The sequence below is a fragment of the Schistocerca gregaria genome, chromosome 7 (assembly GCF_023897955.1).
Source record: "Schistocerca gregaria isolate iqSchGreg1 chromosome 7, iqSchGreg1.2, whole genome shotgun sequence".
Lineage (NCBI taxonomy): Eukaryota > Metazoa > Arthropoda > Insecta > Orthoptera > Acrididae > Schistocerca > Schistocerca gregaria.
This window is the reverse complement of record NC_064926.1, coordinates 330465463-330482135: the sequence shown is the minus strand read 5'-3', so window position 1 is coordinate 330482135 and position 16673 is coordinate 330465463. Positions and strand designations below refer to the sequence as shown.

General features: G+C 42.5%; 1 protein-coding gene across 2 annotated transcripts in view; it reads left to right on the top strand.

The window, feature by feature from the left end:
* Positions 1 to 487: 487 nt before the first annotated feature.
* Positions 488 to 16673, top strand: part of LOC126281551 (myrosinase 1-like) — a 70707-nt gene continuing 54521 nt past the window's right edge. Inside the window, exon 1 of one of the 2 annotated variants that reach the window (XM_049980615.1) lies at positions 488 to 666. In XM_049980615.1, the coding sequence (XP_049836572.1) occupies positions 531 to 666 (136 nt within the window). In that variant the 5' untranslated portion in view covers positions 488 to 530. The remainder of the gene's footprint in view (positions 667 to 16673) is intronic. The other variant, XM_049980616.1, reaches the window with a different exon arrangement.

The following is a 16673-nucleotide window of genomic DNA, read 5'->3' as shown; positions in this document are numbered from 1 at the left end:
TAAAGGGAAAAAAATCTACTGTTGTACAGTTCGCTACAGCATACCCGGTATTACTTCTGCTTCCTATGATGGTATCCGACCGTAACATCACGCTGGATTCTGCTAGACAATAAATAATCGATCTATTGGCGTATCGGACATTCCACAAGCACATACGTTATCGATTAAGAGATAGCGTCAATCGAAAAGTGCCAAAGTCATGGACAAAGACGTTCACCTGGTCGCTGATATCTCATGAGTACACAGACCGCGGCGTGTTTCTCAAGATCCTCGTCTCCGAAACCTATTCTATGGAAGATAGTAATGCTAATGGAAAATCGTTATAGACAGTGTAATCTTCTTCTCCTTTCATTATCCTAGCTAGTATATGCAACATCGCGAAAATGTTCATTACGTAAATCTAATCAAAATCTTTCATTAATTGGAGTGCTGGCAGATTACGAGAAATAAACACCACGTTATCTTCCTGAAGCACGAATTCAGTGGGACGGCCATCGCTCCCACCTGAGTTCACAATTGCTTCCGTGACAATGTTGGTGCATGTGCTCTTCGCAGCCGTCTTAGCTGTGGGTTCTGCACAGACTCCAGCTAACACGTTTCCGGATGGATTTCTTTTCGGTTGTGCAACAGCTGCCTATCAGATAGAAGGGGCATGGAACGAGGATGGTGAGTTAATATTAACGGAACATGTCCACACATAACATAGAGGAGAATGAAGACTAACGTGAGAAGTACAATCTCGGCAATTGACTGAATAGATCCTTAAACACTCTTTTGCATTGTGATCATTGGTAAGTGAGAACGAACGTGAAACCCATACGCACTGCAACTAACCTTATTTGCTTGAATTTTAATTTTATTTGCGATTATTGGCGAGTGTAGGAACACATTTGCAGACACTGACGGTACATTCCTGATATTTCATCCTTACTCATTAAGTGTAGGCTATTATAAGAACACGATTATAGCAACCACTTACGTTACTGACTTTGTCCCTTTACTACCACAAAAATGAATACCTTCCTAGGAACATATTGGAAACCGCTGATTACATACGAGGCTTATTCGGAAAGTAGGGTCCGATCGGTCGCAAAATGTAAACCACCGTGAAAATCAATAATGTTTTATTTGCAACAATTGGCTACACCTTGCAGCTACTTCTGTACAGAGTTGCCGCTCCGATTTAAACATTTGTGGTAGCGTTGTATCAACTTTCCAATACCCTCGTCGTAGAAGGAAGTAGCCCGTCCTTCCTACCAATTCTCTACGCTGGTGTACAGCTCGTTGTCTGTGCCAGAATGTTGCCTTCATGGCTAGGGGGTCACGTGAGCAGAGATGAAACTCAGGAAGAGTCAATTACGAGCTCCATTGTGGGTGATCAAAAACTTCCCATCGAAAACGCTGCAGGAGCGCCTTCATTGCCGAGAATTGTCATGCAGAAGGAAACTTATGACATTTATGTTATGTGGGTAGTATGACATCAGGCGAAATCTCACACCAGACCCTCATACTTGGCGGGAGGCGCTGTTGTCCTAAGCATCTTTACATGCTCACTGTTTGCTCAGTACTGAAAAGAGCGACGTGACGCAATCGACGGGCATACTAGAGACACTGCCCAACACGTCTGAGCAAAGTTTCATCGGATTTTCACTGTGGTTTACATTTCGCACCCCACTGGACCTTATTTTCAGAATAGCCCTTCGTAAATCCTTCATTATAGATCCTCCATTGTTCCTCGCTATAACCTTATGTGAGTTAGGACTAGTGAGGGAAACAAACATTCAGCAGCTGACTGTGAAGGTAAGTGAACTTTCTTATTCATGTATAGAGTGGAAATGGAAAACTTTTTACGTGGCATCTTTTTTTAAAATGCGTTTTCAACACTATTTATGTAACGTCCCCTTTGAAAGTTAAGAATGACTGTGCTGGTAAACTTCTACGTTATTTGCTTTTATAACAGCTGAGCAAAACTGAACGTACTCAGACATTTCTCTTTACTCATTCTGATCATCACTAAACTGACACACAATATTTTTTTAGCGCAACGCAATCTGACTTTCAATAATTCCTGACTAACAATAACCTATACCTTTCATGAATCACTTACCTCACAAAATCTTCGTTACTCGAACTACTACAATACAGCGAGCGCCAATACTGCCAGCTAAATAAAAGATATTAACTACTAAAGGCACTAACCACTGATAGGCATAGTTAGCAAATGAAAGATTTTGATAGAGAACAAACAATGTATTTACCTTAATAATGTTCAAAAGTCATCATATATCCATCACTACAAATTTCCTTTTTCTGGCGGACACACGTCCAGATCGCCCGCTCATAGTAACCTCTCAAAACTCTGGAATCTCTCTCCCCACATCCACACCAATGCTGGCGGCTCATCTCCAACTGCCCAACGCTACGCGCTGTTCACATCCAACTGCCCAACACTACACAAGCGAATATTCCAACAATGAGTCCAACCAGCCACAGACTGCACACGGCGCAGTCAGCGATTTTCATACAGAGCACTACGTGGCATTGCGGACATAAACCCCTAAACAGCCCACTTACATTGTATTCTTGATGCTCTGTTGCATGTCTCTAGACTTGATCTAGGTACCTGGCAAAGGAGAAAATCTGAGTATATGGGGCAGTCGGACGAGAACGAGACAGATAACAGACTAGCTAAACTGTTTATTATTTCGAAAGTAATTGCCATAACTGTTAATATTTTTATCAGTTTGAGACAGACGGTCAATACCTTCATGGAATAATGTTTGTGGTTGCCTAAGGTACCACTGTTGTATCCGGGTGTGTCCCTTTTCGTCCGAAGCAAATCGACGGACACAAACGTCTTTCTTTAGGGCTCCAAAAATATGAAATAGCGTGTTGAGAAATCGGGTCAGTATGGAGAATCTATAAGGCCTTCCCAGCAAGAAACTACTGTAGCATAGTCGAAGCAGCCTTAGCAACATGTGGAGGCTGCTATAAGAGGCGGTTTTCTGAAAGTACAGCTTTTAAACTTGCGCCTGCATCTGTTGCTTGTCACTCGCTCAGGCCTACTAGAGCCAGCCGGCCGCTGTGGTCGAGCGTTTCTAGGCGCTTCAGTCCGGAACCGCGCGGCTGCTACGTTCGCAGGTTCGAATCCTGCATCGGGCATGGATGTGTGTGATATCCTTAGGTTAGTTAGATTTAAGTAGTTCTAAACCTAGGGGACTGATGACCTCAGATGTAAAGTCCCATAGTGCTTAGAGCCATTTAGAACAACTGGAGCCACTTAAGGATCAAGCGCGAAGTGGCCTACTGTACAGTACAGTGACAACCAGAGCCCTGCTATTCGCGAGATGCTGAAGACGAGGGAAGAGGAGGGTGAAGTGGTCACTTCTGCCATAAGTGTTTTGAAATCTTATACGAGAACAGTCATGTAAGTCTACCCGAAAAATACAAGAAAAATACTAAGCAATATGAGTACGTAATGTGCCAACCTCACACACACATACGCTATATTGAAGACATTTTCGTGGTTACATTCTGCAGCTATATAAATGCCCCAAAATCAGAATTAATGAACCTAATGAAACGAAGAATAATTATGAAATGTAGTTAATGATTTTCAATTTACATTTTACAATTTAATCATGGCAATACTTTAAAGAATAGCCCATCTGCCAGAAATGCACTTCATAAAAAAAAAAAAAAGCTCAACAGCTATGTTGTACCACTGCGCATTGTACCACTGTACAGTACAGTATTTCACACGATAGCTTATTTAGTACAGAGTTTGCAAGAAGCTGGTGTTTTGTGAACTGACCATCGGCTCTACGATTTGTTCCTGGGCTGATAAGATAACTTGTTCTTTTCCCTAGCAAGCCAGATCAAGAGTTGCAAGGAGCCCCCATGAAACTAACAAATCATCTTTGTGAACTAACTGTGCGCATAAAGAGAACGCCTTCTCTCTTGCAAGATTTGATCGTGGCCGTAATAGCTAGTTTTTGATGAAAGAACCCGTTGCAGTCAATGTAAAAATGTTCCCCTCCCAGTTACCAAACGAAATTAATACATCTGCCAAGATACAATTTATTCAGTAAATTAATTATTTGAGTGACACAAAAGTGAATTAATACAGAATAGCACAGTGTCACCACCAGAGGAAGTCGCTGGACAATTAGTATCCGAATGTCTGTCACTAAAAATATGGTGCTACATTAAACTTCATAAATTGATAATTTTTTGAGTACAAAAACAAAACAGAGGGCAAAACCCATAATTAGATTATTAGGGAAAAGAAAGTCACCTACATTTAGCATCAATATCTTCGCGGGTATCTCCGCCCTTTATTAATAACGTGAGTGATTCGATAAGGTACCATTACAAGAGCCGGCCGCGGTGGTCGTGCGGTTCTAGGTGCTCCAGTCCGGAGCCGCGCTGCTGCTACGGTCACAGGTTCGAATCCTGCCTCGGGCATGGATGTGTGTGATGTCCTTAGGTTGGTTGGGTTTAAGTAGTTGTAAGTTCTAGGGGACTGATGACCTCAGAAGTTAAGCCCCTAAGTGCTCAGAGCCATTTGAACCTTACAAGAAGAGAAAGAGAATAAGAATGCTCGTGCTGCGCTCTGAACTTTCGCACTGCACAGATACTAGGAGTCCCCGTGAATTTAAGCGTTCTAATAAAAAGCCCGTCTCCAAACTCTTCCACGCTTCGGTGCCAGTCTCTTGCGTTGCACTGCCGTCTTACCAGCGTCGGATTGCATAGGTGGCGACCGACGATGCGGCCCTGAGAATTTTTTAGTCGTGAGCAGGACTGCCCCTACAGCGGCGTTGCTTGTAGACTCAGCGTCCCGTCGTAGCAGATGCCGTTCCGAAGGAAAAACTGTTAAGACGCAAAACTCAAATGGCCAAGTTACTTGCCGTCCCGGAATGGGCATCCTACAGTTCATAACACTTCGTGTAAAAGTGGCGTCATTTTAACGTCACCCGTTGTATCAAAGACGGAAAGAGCTGTCTGTCGACTTTCATCATCGTTCGATTCACAACACACGGGTCGAACATGACGTTCAAAACAATAACGTTCACCTCAAGGAGAGGGAACAGGAGAATATGCTTTTTCTTTACTGCTACCTCAAAGATACGTCGTTTATAGCTACATAAAGTAATGAATTCATGTACACTAGATTGTGGATAAGGGAGAAATTAAATATTTTTTGGCAAGAATTAACTATGAAACTTACTGAAAAAGTACGTTTTCTGATTTCCCTTCGTCTACACGGTGAGTAAGACGAATTTCTGATTTACAAAACAGAAGAAAAAGCTGAAGCCAGGCAGCACTGAATCTAATAACGCATTATTCAACGGTATTCAACAATAAGTTTACTTCTAGAAACTTTCAAAACCAGTTTCACGAAATGGTTTGTAATTAGAAAGCATCGGTAGCCATTCCGCAGACGAATTAAACCGGTAATTTATTTTCTTAGGTCCAACGAATAAATGCTGTTTCAAAACAACGCGTTGAGGATCTCTCGGTAACTTCTTATAGGTAGCTGACGATGTGCTTTAATTGAAGACATTTTTGTTTGGCAAAGAAGTCTTCCAAAAGAATTAGCTCTTCAGTTTTCTTTTGTACTTTATAGACGGCTGAGACTACATTTACATCTACATAAATACTCCGCAAATCTCATTTAAGTGCCCGGATAGGGTTCATCGAACCATCTTCACAATTATCTATTATTCCAATCTCGTATAGCGCGGAAAGAATGAACACCTATATCTTTCCGTACGAGCTCTGATTTCCCTTATTTTATAGTGGTGATCGTTTCTCCCTATGTAGGTCGGTGTCAACAAAATATTTTCGCATTCGGAGGAGAAAGTTGGTGATTGGAATTTCGTGCGAAGATTCCGTCGCAACGAAAAACACCTTTCTTTTAATGATGTCCAGTCCAAATCCTGTTTCTGTGATACTCTCTCCCATATTTCGCGATAATACAAAACATGCTGCCTATCTTTGAACTTTTTTTTATGTACTCCGTCAGTCCTATATGGTAAGGATCCCACACCTCGCAGCAGTATTCTAAAAGTGAACGGACAAGTGTAGTGTAGGCAGTCTGCTTAGTAGGTCTTTTACATTTTCTAAGTATCCTGCCTCTCAATTCTTTTACAAACGTGTCATGCTTCTCTGAGCTTTTCATTCTGAGTGGTAGTCGTATTTGTGTGTTTCATGTTTAATTTATAAATTATTGACAATAACAATTCATTCTGAAAGAGAGACTATTATATTTACATAACATCAAATATTACAGAACGTACTTCTATTAACTGAATAAGGTAGTCCCAGAACATTTTAGAAACGTGAGGGTAAGAAAAAATTGTTTAGATATGACAGGATACGAATGTGCTGCGAAGCTACACTACCCTCCGACACTCAACACTTATGACCATTACGCTACGATCAACCAGTGAAATTTTGTTTCCGGTTCTGTAACTTAAACAACTAATAAAGGCTTTAACCGCCAATACGTCATTATTTAACGTTTAATATAACAAACTCTATCAAGAATGACGTTTTTTTATAAACTCTTCAATGTACCATTGCCCGAGAACGGCATACTTGCATAACACTCAAGTTACGATACAAAATTACGGAATCCGAAATAATGTTGCCCAAATAGCCACCATCGACTGTTAACGAAAATCTGTAAGTGCGTATGGCGTCAAAATGGCGTCATTTTTGTATAAAGTCTTGTGAGCTGTGGATTACCCTCCCAGAATAAGAGTGTCCAGACCTCACGTATCTGACTTCCCATCTAAACTTAGAGCAGTGCTCACGTCTCTCCCTTGCAGTCAGTCCTACGGCAGCCCCGAAATGCTCTTCCAGTTACAGCAAATTATAATGAACTTTTGCCTCCCACCAGAATAGTAACTGTGAACCATCCAGTCAGCAACCGGCCAGCTGGCTCGATTCCCATGCTATGGCGGTCGTTCGCCCTGGTCGTAAGATTTTTGCAAACAGAAATGGGAAATTTTAAAGGTGTACGTTCGCACGGAAGGCTCTGTGTCTGTACTCTACAGAGTATTCTCGAGACGATATCATTTCGACTAGCGAGCTGTGTTCCGCTGCCTTCGAGCAGAATGTTTGCTCTTCAGGTCAGCCGTCACCCGCTCCGCTCTTACTCTGGCTAATGGGAATGGCCCGCCGTCGCCCTGCCCCTCTGCTCAGGTACACTATTGTGTGGACCGCATTTCGCGGGAACTGGGACCACAGATCCACTTTTGTTTCCCCTATAAGCGGCTAGCCACGGTCCTCTGAGCACCGTACTCTTGGTGTCTGGCGCAGACGTCGCCTGCCGGAAGGATGTTATGAAGGTCCACCTGTATCAGACCCACGAGAAACGCGAGTTCAGAAGATCCCACACGTAGCTCCAGAAACCACTCGCACATGCAGAAATGTTAGATAAAAAAAGTACTGAAAACACACAGAAGGTTGTAATCAAGATCAAACTAACTACAGCACCCTTCGAATCCTAAAACCATTCATGTTTCATGTTATCATTAAAGCTGGAATGCAAGATTTAATTATTTGCACGTGATGCGGTTCTAAGTCAATAGAAAAATATGAAGAAAAGGCCAAGACTAGGCCAACGACTCAAAAGTCTAATGTCTTCTAATAGTTTTTGGTGAAAGTGAATTTCAGCACAGTTATTTAATTTCAGAGATTTGGCGGCACTTTTATCAGATGGAGTTTACGTAAGCATACCACTTGCATTGTTCAGGGTTACAGTACAGACACACACGATGTTAAAGAATAGGATTGGTTGGTTGCTTGGTTGATTTGGGGTAGGGGACCAAACAGCGAGGTCATCAGTCCCATCGGATTAGGGGAGGAGGAGGAAGGAAGTCGGTCGTGCCCTTTCAAAGGAACCATCCCAGCATTTGCCTGAAGCGATTTAAGGAAATCACGGAAAACCTAAATCAGGACGACCGGACGCGGGTTTGAACCACTGTTCTCCCGAGTACGAGTCCATTGTGCTAACCACTGCGCCACATCGCTCGGTCAAAGAATAGAAAACCAATCCAATATACTTCACAACTAGAAGAAATGTTACTCTAATTATATGGCTGGGATATGGGGCCCCCTGTCCTCTCATTGCAATCTGTCTGTAACGTAGAAGAAGACACTATAGGCAGTACTGCATTTGTTTACCACACACCCTGACGCATCTTTCAGCAGTGAATCGTGCACTCTTTCGGATACAGCTAGCTTCATCCGGATTGCGTCACATGCGTTGATCACACGCTGCTGTAGCATCTGGACATTGTAGATGGGTTGGGCATACACAAATGCCTCTAAATGCCCTCATAGCCAGAAATCCAAAGTATTCAGGTCTTGTGAACGGGCAGGCCACGCCACTGGATCTCCTCGACCAACTAACCGCCGTGAAACGTTGTGGTGACCTGTTGTCGCACTATGGCACTATGTTCAGAGTCCGCAGCTCGTGGTCGTGCGGTAGCGTTCTCGCTTCCCGCGCCCGGGTTCCCGGGTTCGATTCCCGGCGGTGTCAGGGATTTTCTCTGCCTCGTGATGACTGGGTGTTGTGTGATGTCCTTAGGTTAGTTAGGTTTAAGTAGTTACAAGTTCTAGGCGACTGATGACCATAGCTGTTAAGTCCCATTTGAACTATGCGCAGAACATGTGGCGATGCCGCGTCGTTCATAGAAAACCGTCGTTGTCTTTCTGCAAAGGCAACGTACTCTCCTAAGGCTGATAATTCATCTCGCAGAAATCCTATTAATCAGTCTGATAAAATGCATGGGGTATGAGCGAGTCGTAGATTTCTGCCCCGAAGCGATCCTTATGTCTCACCTTCCTGATTGCTCCGAGATTTGCATGTGTCCACACATGCGTACTGTGGTAATTTACTGTGCTGTGTCTTGTAGATCCTGCTTACACCAGAGAAAACTACACATTACTTGTCATAAAGCATCCCCAGAAACATTACCACTACTGAGCTACTGACAAAAGAAGGTAGCCAATCAGCGAGAGCGTAGTTGTTGTTTATATTTATGCAAGGAATATAAGAGGTTTTTTTTTATTTCAAGGTTCCATCGGCTGCGAAATGCAAATGGCAGTGAAACTCAAAAATGTTTTATTTGCAAAATTTAGCTACACCTTCCAGCTACTTCTGTTCATATTAACCACTTCGACTTACTCGACATCTGCCCTATATAGATGCCCCGCAAGCCACAGTACGGTGCGCGGCAGAAGATACCCTGTACCACCGCTAGCCATATTCTTTCCTGTTCCACTCGCAGACAGAGTGAGGGAAAAACGACTGTGTCTATGCCTCCGTATGAGCCCTAATTTCTCGTGTCTTATCTTCTCGGTCCTTACGTACAATATATGTTCGCGGTAGTAGAATCGTTCGGCAGCCAGCTTCAAATGCCTCTTCTGTAAATTTTCTCAACAGTGTTTCTCGAAAAGTACGTCACGATCCCTCCAAGGATTCCCTTTTGAGTTCCCGAAACATATCTGTATCACTTACGTGTTGTTGGAACCTGTCGGTAACAAACTTAGCAGACCGCCTCTGAATTTCTTCGATGTGTTCCTTCAATCCGACATGGTACCGATGCCAAACACTCGAGCAGTACTCTACAAAAGGTCACATGAGCGACCTATATGCGGTCTCCTTTGCAGGTGAACCACTCTTTTTCTACATTTCTCCCAATAAATCGAAGTCGACCATTCGCCTTTCCTACCACAGTTCTCACGTGCTCGTTCCACGTCATATCTCTTTGAAACGTTACGCACAGATATTTAAACAACTTAACTGTGTCAAGCAGGACACTAGTAATACTATATCCGAATATTGCAGGTTTGTTCTTCCTACTCATCCGCATTAACTTACATTTTTCCAATAAAGAGCTAGCTGCTATTCATCGCATCAACCAGAAGTTTTGTCTAAGTCGTATTGTATCTTCCTACGATCACGCTACTTCGATACCTCAGCGTGCACCTCAGCATGACCAACAGACAACCGCCAAATCATTCATGTATGTAGAGAACAGTAGCAGTCCTATCACACTTCCCTGGGGCACTTATGACGACACCCTTGTCTCTCATGAACACTCGCCGTCGAGGACAACATACTGGGTTCTATAACTTATGAAGTCTTCGAGCCACTCACATATCTGTGAACTTATTCGTACCTTCGTTATCAACCTGCAATGGGGCACCGTGTCAAACACCTTCTGTAGATCTAGAAATATGGCATCTGCATGTTGCCCTTCGCTGTAGTTAGCAGTATATCATGTGAAAAAAGGGGAAGCGGAGTTTCGCACGAGCGATACTGTCTAAAACCAATGTAGCATCAACTTTCCAATTTCCCTCGTCATAGTGGGCAGCCACCTGTGCTTCCCGCCAATGCTCTACGCTGGTTTGCAGCTCGTCGTTTGTGCCAATATGCTGTCCCCATAGCCTGCGGTTCATGTAATTAGAGGGATGAAAATCAAGTGGAGCCAAGTACGGGCTGTATGGTGGTCGATAAAACTCTTCCCACCGAATTCAACTGTTGGACTGCTTTTGCAGCAGCTGCAGCGTGCGTTCGGCATTGTCATGAAGCACAATGGCTGTTCTAACATTCGTCTTCGCTTGGTGCGAATTTCCCTTCGTAGAAGATTTTCTCGTATCTTCTGACCCACTCGCTGAACAAGATCGTCAGCTGACGCTCCCTTCCTTCCCTGGCCGCCTACGTCAGGAACGTCTGTAAGTCCTGCTACAAAATTCCGGGACGATTTCCTCGCTATGCTGTCACCGCGTGGCAGTTACGTCATGTGGGCTGCAAGAAGTCAGCACGAAGAAATCTAATGACAGCACACACTTCAGACTTGGTGGGAGGTTCTGTTGTTTCAGGCATCTGTACGCACCCACTTTGCGCTGAAAACTGAAAATTGCTACGTGACGCGATCGACGGACATTCTAGAGATACTGTTCAACACATATCTGTGCGAAGCTTCATCGAATTTTCACTGCGGTTTTAATTTCGCGACCGACTGGACCTTGAAGAGCAAAAAAATTGTCCCCAGTTCTAAGCTGAACAGTCAAAGTCAAGCAAACAATAAGCACGTATCAGAGGCTGGTTACGTTAGACACGGTTTTACTGTGATATTTAGTGCGTTAAACTCGACCATTAAATCGACTCCGGTATAAAACCCGCATTGTTACTGATTTGTTAAAATAACAAGCTGCACTCTGAATATATCACCGTAGTAACGTGCTCGACTTGTGGTACTGTAAAACGTAATGTTAATAACGAAATCTAACGTCAGAAAGAACGAATTTTTGATGCTGTACGGAGTGCACGAATGACCTTTAATCCTAACAAGTAGCTGAGTAACTCTACGCTAAGACTCAGATGAAAAAATAACACATGTATTTTCTCAAACCATACTTTTTACTTTAATTTATTAAGGATTTTGGAACACATGCTGTGTTCGAATATTATGAAATACTTCAAAGAAAACTATTTGTTGATACATTTCCACCATGGACTTTCTTTTGAAACACTACTGCCTCTATATTCACATGAAATAACGAGTGCTATCGGCACGGGATATCAAGTTGATTCCACATTTGTAGGTTTCCTAAAGGCTTCTGAAAATATTCCCTCAAGTGTCTTCCAATGTCTGAGTGCGTCTAATCATTTCAGTTGTGCGACTAGGTGCGTGATTTTCTTCAAGAAAGGCCACAGTTCGTGGTTACCGGCGGGAATTCATGGAATGAATCGCTTGTGAAATCTGGGTTCCTCTACGAAGTGTCATAGGTCCTCTATCATTTAGACAACATGAACACCCCTCGTAGATTGCTTGCAGATGATAATGTTGGTTACCATCCAGGCAACTCGTCAGTAGATCAGTACAAATTACAAAATGATTTACATACGATATATGCATGGAATAAAAAGTGGCAGTTGAACATGAACAATAAAAAGTGAGAAGACCTACATGTGAGTACTAAAAAAAAATCCGTTAAATTTCGGATGAACGATAAATCAAATAAATTTAAAGATTGTCGGTTCAACTAAATACCTATGGATTAAAATTACGAATAATTTAAACTGGAGCCATCACACAGAAAATGTTGTGGAGAAGGCGAACCAAAGACTGCGTTTTGTTGGCAGAACACTTGCAAGATGCAACAGATCTACTAAAGAGACTGCCTATACTAAGCTTGTGCGTCCTCCTCCGGAGTAGTGCTGCGCGGTGTGCGATCCTTACCAGACAGGACAATGAAAAAGTTTAAAGAAGGACAGCCCTATTTAGTGTAATCGCAAAATACGGGGGATAGTGTTATGGATACGATATGGGAGTTTGGGCGACAATCATTAAAACAAAAGCGTTTTCCATTGCGGCGAGTTATTTTTGGTAAATTCAGTCACCAACTTTCTCCCCCGAATGTGAAAATATGTTGAATACCACCTATTTAGGAGAAACGATCGTCGTGATAAACAGGAGAAATAAGAGTTCGCGGGGAAGATTTAGGCGTTTGTTTCTCGAGCGCGCTATTCGAGAATGGAACGGTCGAGATATAATGTGAAACAAGTTTTATAAACCCTCTGCCATGTCCTTAGGTGTGAATTGCAGAATAGTCATGTAGATGTAGGTGTAGGCGTAATGGCCAAAATTTATTCCTCAAATATCAATACAAAGTTGATCTTGCAAATATTTGCCTATATATATATATATATATATATATATATATATATATATATATATATATATATATATAGGCAAATACTCTTGAAAATATCTGCTATGCAGCGTACTACCGTTGCGGCTTCAATAGATCTTGCGACTACTCCCTCTCGGTTATTGACCTCAGCGAGCTCGTCTCTCCGCTCACTGGCAGTCGTTTGTGGTTGTAGGTTCACAACCGTGCATTTCCGACCTATGGCTACCCGCTCCTGGGCAGTTTTTCTAGACTGGACGTCCCTAGCCTGCTACTAGCTTGCTTCGATTAGGTCGTCTTTCTCGTCTTGTCTCATCTCTTAAAACCGAACAATAAAATTTCCTTACCATCTATTCGCCTGGCTACCTGTCCTGTTCATGTGTAATCGATATTCATTAGTTATAATTACATCGTTCATACCGATCTTATCACTGATTAATTTTTTTGTTTCCCTGTCCCTTATAGTAAATCTCGACTTGAATCTTTTCATTGCACCGTGAAAAACCTACCACAGGCTAAACCAAGAGCTGTTGGTAAAATTTTTGTGAAAATTAAATTTTCCAAAATTTATGAATGTCAGGAAAAGTAGTAATTCATACTAATTTCTCCTTATGATAACTTCCAGCACAGCCTGAAAATGGCCCATTGTAGTATTTTCACTTCGAAAGACAGCAGATTCGATGTTATTCTTGTTGTTACGATCTTCAGTCGGAAGAATTTTTTGCTACAGCACTCCACGCTATTCCATCATGTGCAAACTTTTGCATCTCGGCATAACTAGTGCCACCTACAACCATTTCATCCATTTGAATATGCTCCTTGCGTTTGAGCCTAGACCTTCCTCCACAATTTTAATGCTCTCCCTCATACACACACATCATTTCTTTCCCCAAATTGACGATTCCTTGATGCTTCAGGAGGTGTCCAGTTGACCGATCTCTTTATTTAATCGTATTGTGACATAACTGTCTTTTTTCCCAATTAGGTTCAGTACGTCTTCATTAATGAATCGTCCTGTGCATCTAATCCTCAACAATTTTCTATACTAACACATTTGCAAAGCTTCTATTCTCATTTTGTTTGAACTGTTTACTGTGGATATTTAATTTCCGTACGAGGCTACACACCAGACAAATGGTTTAAGAAAAGACTTCCTATCATTTACATTTGTACACAGTGTCAACAGATTTCTGTTTTTCATATACGCTTTTCCCGGTTCCATTTTATACATCCTCTTCTCCGCTGTCGAAATAGCAAACGTCATCTACACTTGTAGTGCCTCATTTTATAATTCAATTCCCTCCACATCACCTGTTTTAATTCGTCTACATTCCCTCATCCTTATTTTAATTTTGTTGATGTCCATCTTGTAACCGCTTTTCAAGATGCTATCGATTCCATTCAACTACTCGTCCAAATACTTTTTCGCGTCTGAGAGAATTACAAGTTATCGGCAACCTTCAAACCTTTATTTCTCCTCAACTTGAATTCCCTTTCCAAATTTGTCCTTGATGACTTTCATAGCTTGTTCAACGAGCAGGTCAAGGAAGGGTTAAAATTTTACAAAGTAATGTATACCTGGAAGCGAGTCTTGGACAAGAAAGACAAAAGAAGGTTAAGTGAGTTGAAATGAAGTTTTTGAGGAAAGCTAAAGGATGTACCCTGAGGGATCAAATAAGAACAATATTATAAGAGAAAAAGTTAATATACACTCTAAGAGAAAAGAAAACGACACGCCACGAGGAAATTGTCCGAATACAACGGAAATCGATAGACGTGATTTACATGTGGAGACAAACAAATGATAACAATTTCAGTAAACAGGCCGACCGCTGTGGCCGAGCGGTTCTAGGCGCTTCAGTCCGGAACCGCGCTGCTGCTACGGTCGGAGGTTCGAATCCTGGCTCGGGCATGGATGTGTGTGATGTCCTTAGGTTAGTTAGGTTTAAGTAGTTCTTGTCTATGGAACTGATGACCTCAGATGTTAAGTCCCATAGTGCTCAGAGCCATTTGAACCATTTGTTCAGAAAAAAATGGATGATTTAGTCAAGAGAAAGGGCTTCACAAATTGAGTAAATCAGTAACGTGTTGGTCCACCTCTGGGCCTTACGCAGGCAGTTATTTGGTTTGGCATTGATTGACAGAGTTGTTGAATATTTTCCTGAAGGATATCAAGCCAAACTCTATCCAACTGGCCCGTTACATGGTAAAAATCCCGAGCTAGTTAGAGGACCCTGCCTATAATGTTCCATACGTTCTCAATCGGGGAGAGATCCGGTGACCTTGCTTGCCAAAGGAGGGTTTACACGAAGACAAGCAGCAGCGGTCATTTTCTTGCTGAAATGTTAGCCCAGGATGGCTTGGTATGAGAGATAACAAAACCGTCGACGTACTGATGTGCTGTGAGGATGCGGAGGATGACATCGGAAGAGGTCCTAATATGAAAAGAAACGGCACCCCAGACCATCACTCCTGGTTAACGGCTGTATGGAGGGTTACAGTCAGGCCGGTATCCCACCGTTGTTTGGAGCGTCACCGTACACGTCCTCGGCATGGAATCTCATTGACTGGAGAAGAACTGTCTTCAGTGATGAGTCCCGCTTCGAACCGAGCCCAGACAACCACCGAGGCGTGTCAGGAGACACTCCGAACAGTTGTGGGATTCCAGCCTGGCTGTCACCTGCCATAAAGCCTGTCAACCGAGAGTGCTAGTCTGGGGTGCCGTTTCTTTTAATAGCAGGACCCATTTGGTTGTCATCTGAGACATTATTACAGTACTGCGGCACGTCGACGATGTTCTACGCTCCGTTCTGTTGCCGTTCACGGCAAGCCACCTTGGGCTTACATTTCAACAAAATAATGCCCGTCTGCACACGGAAAGGGTTTCTACTGCTTCTCTTCATGTTTGCCAAACGCTACCATGGTCAGTAAGGTCACCGGATCTCTCTCAGTAGAGGAAGTGTGGAACATGTGGGCAGGGCCCTCAAACTAGCTCAGGATTTTGGCGATCCAACGCGATATCACACAGCATTTGGCACGATATCCCTCAGGAGGACATCGAGCAACTCTCTTAATCAATGCCAAGGAGAATAACCGTTTGCTTAAGGGTGAGAGGTGGAACAACGCTCTATAGACTTGCTCAATTTGTGAAGCTCTTTCTCTTGAATAAATCATCCAATTTTTCTGAAAATTTAATCATGTGTTTGTCAGTACATGAACATCATAAGTACAGATTTTCATATCATTCGGATAATTTCTCCGTGGTGCGTCGTTTCTTTTTAGGCTTAGAGAATATTTTGTGTAAATATAGAGCAAGGATGCATAAAATGAAAGCAATATACCAACAGAATGGGGGAAGACAGATTAGCTAAACAAGTAATTAGTTTTGAACCGATAGGAAAGAAATATGTAGAACAACCGAGGAACAGGTGGCTTCAGTAAAGATAGAACGTGCAGTAAGTCTACCTCATGAAGGAAGAAGAAGACTGTATGTTCCGGTGTCCACTGCTGATGTAAGTTCTGTTTCGGTTTCTCCATACTTGCTTTTGAACTGAATTTATTGGCATATAGTTTATACCATAATGCCAGCTTATACTTACGTAAAATATGTAGGTCATTTTAGGGTATCTGTTTGTTTACACGCACACACACGTTGTATACAGAACACCACAAGATTACAGATACGCCAACACTGTTTAGTCATTGAAAAAGTCGAATGGTGTAGAACACTTTCGTGCAGTTCGTTGTCAGTGACATGTTGGTTTTAGATGTAGGTATCTACGGCAACAGTGAATCTGCACAACGCATGGAAAAGTCTATGATCCTGTGTTGCTAACCAAGCCTCACGCAGTTTAAATAAGGCACCACAGTCTGTCAAATTTGTATTATTATTTACTTGATGCTGTCACCTACTTCTTCAGTAGCTGCTTCTCATTTTCTTTGTTGTACCTGGAAGA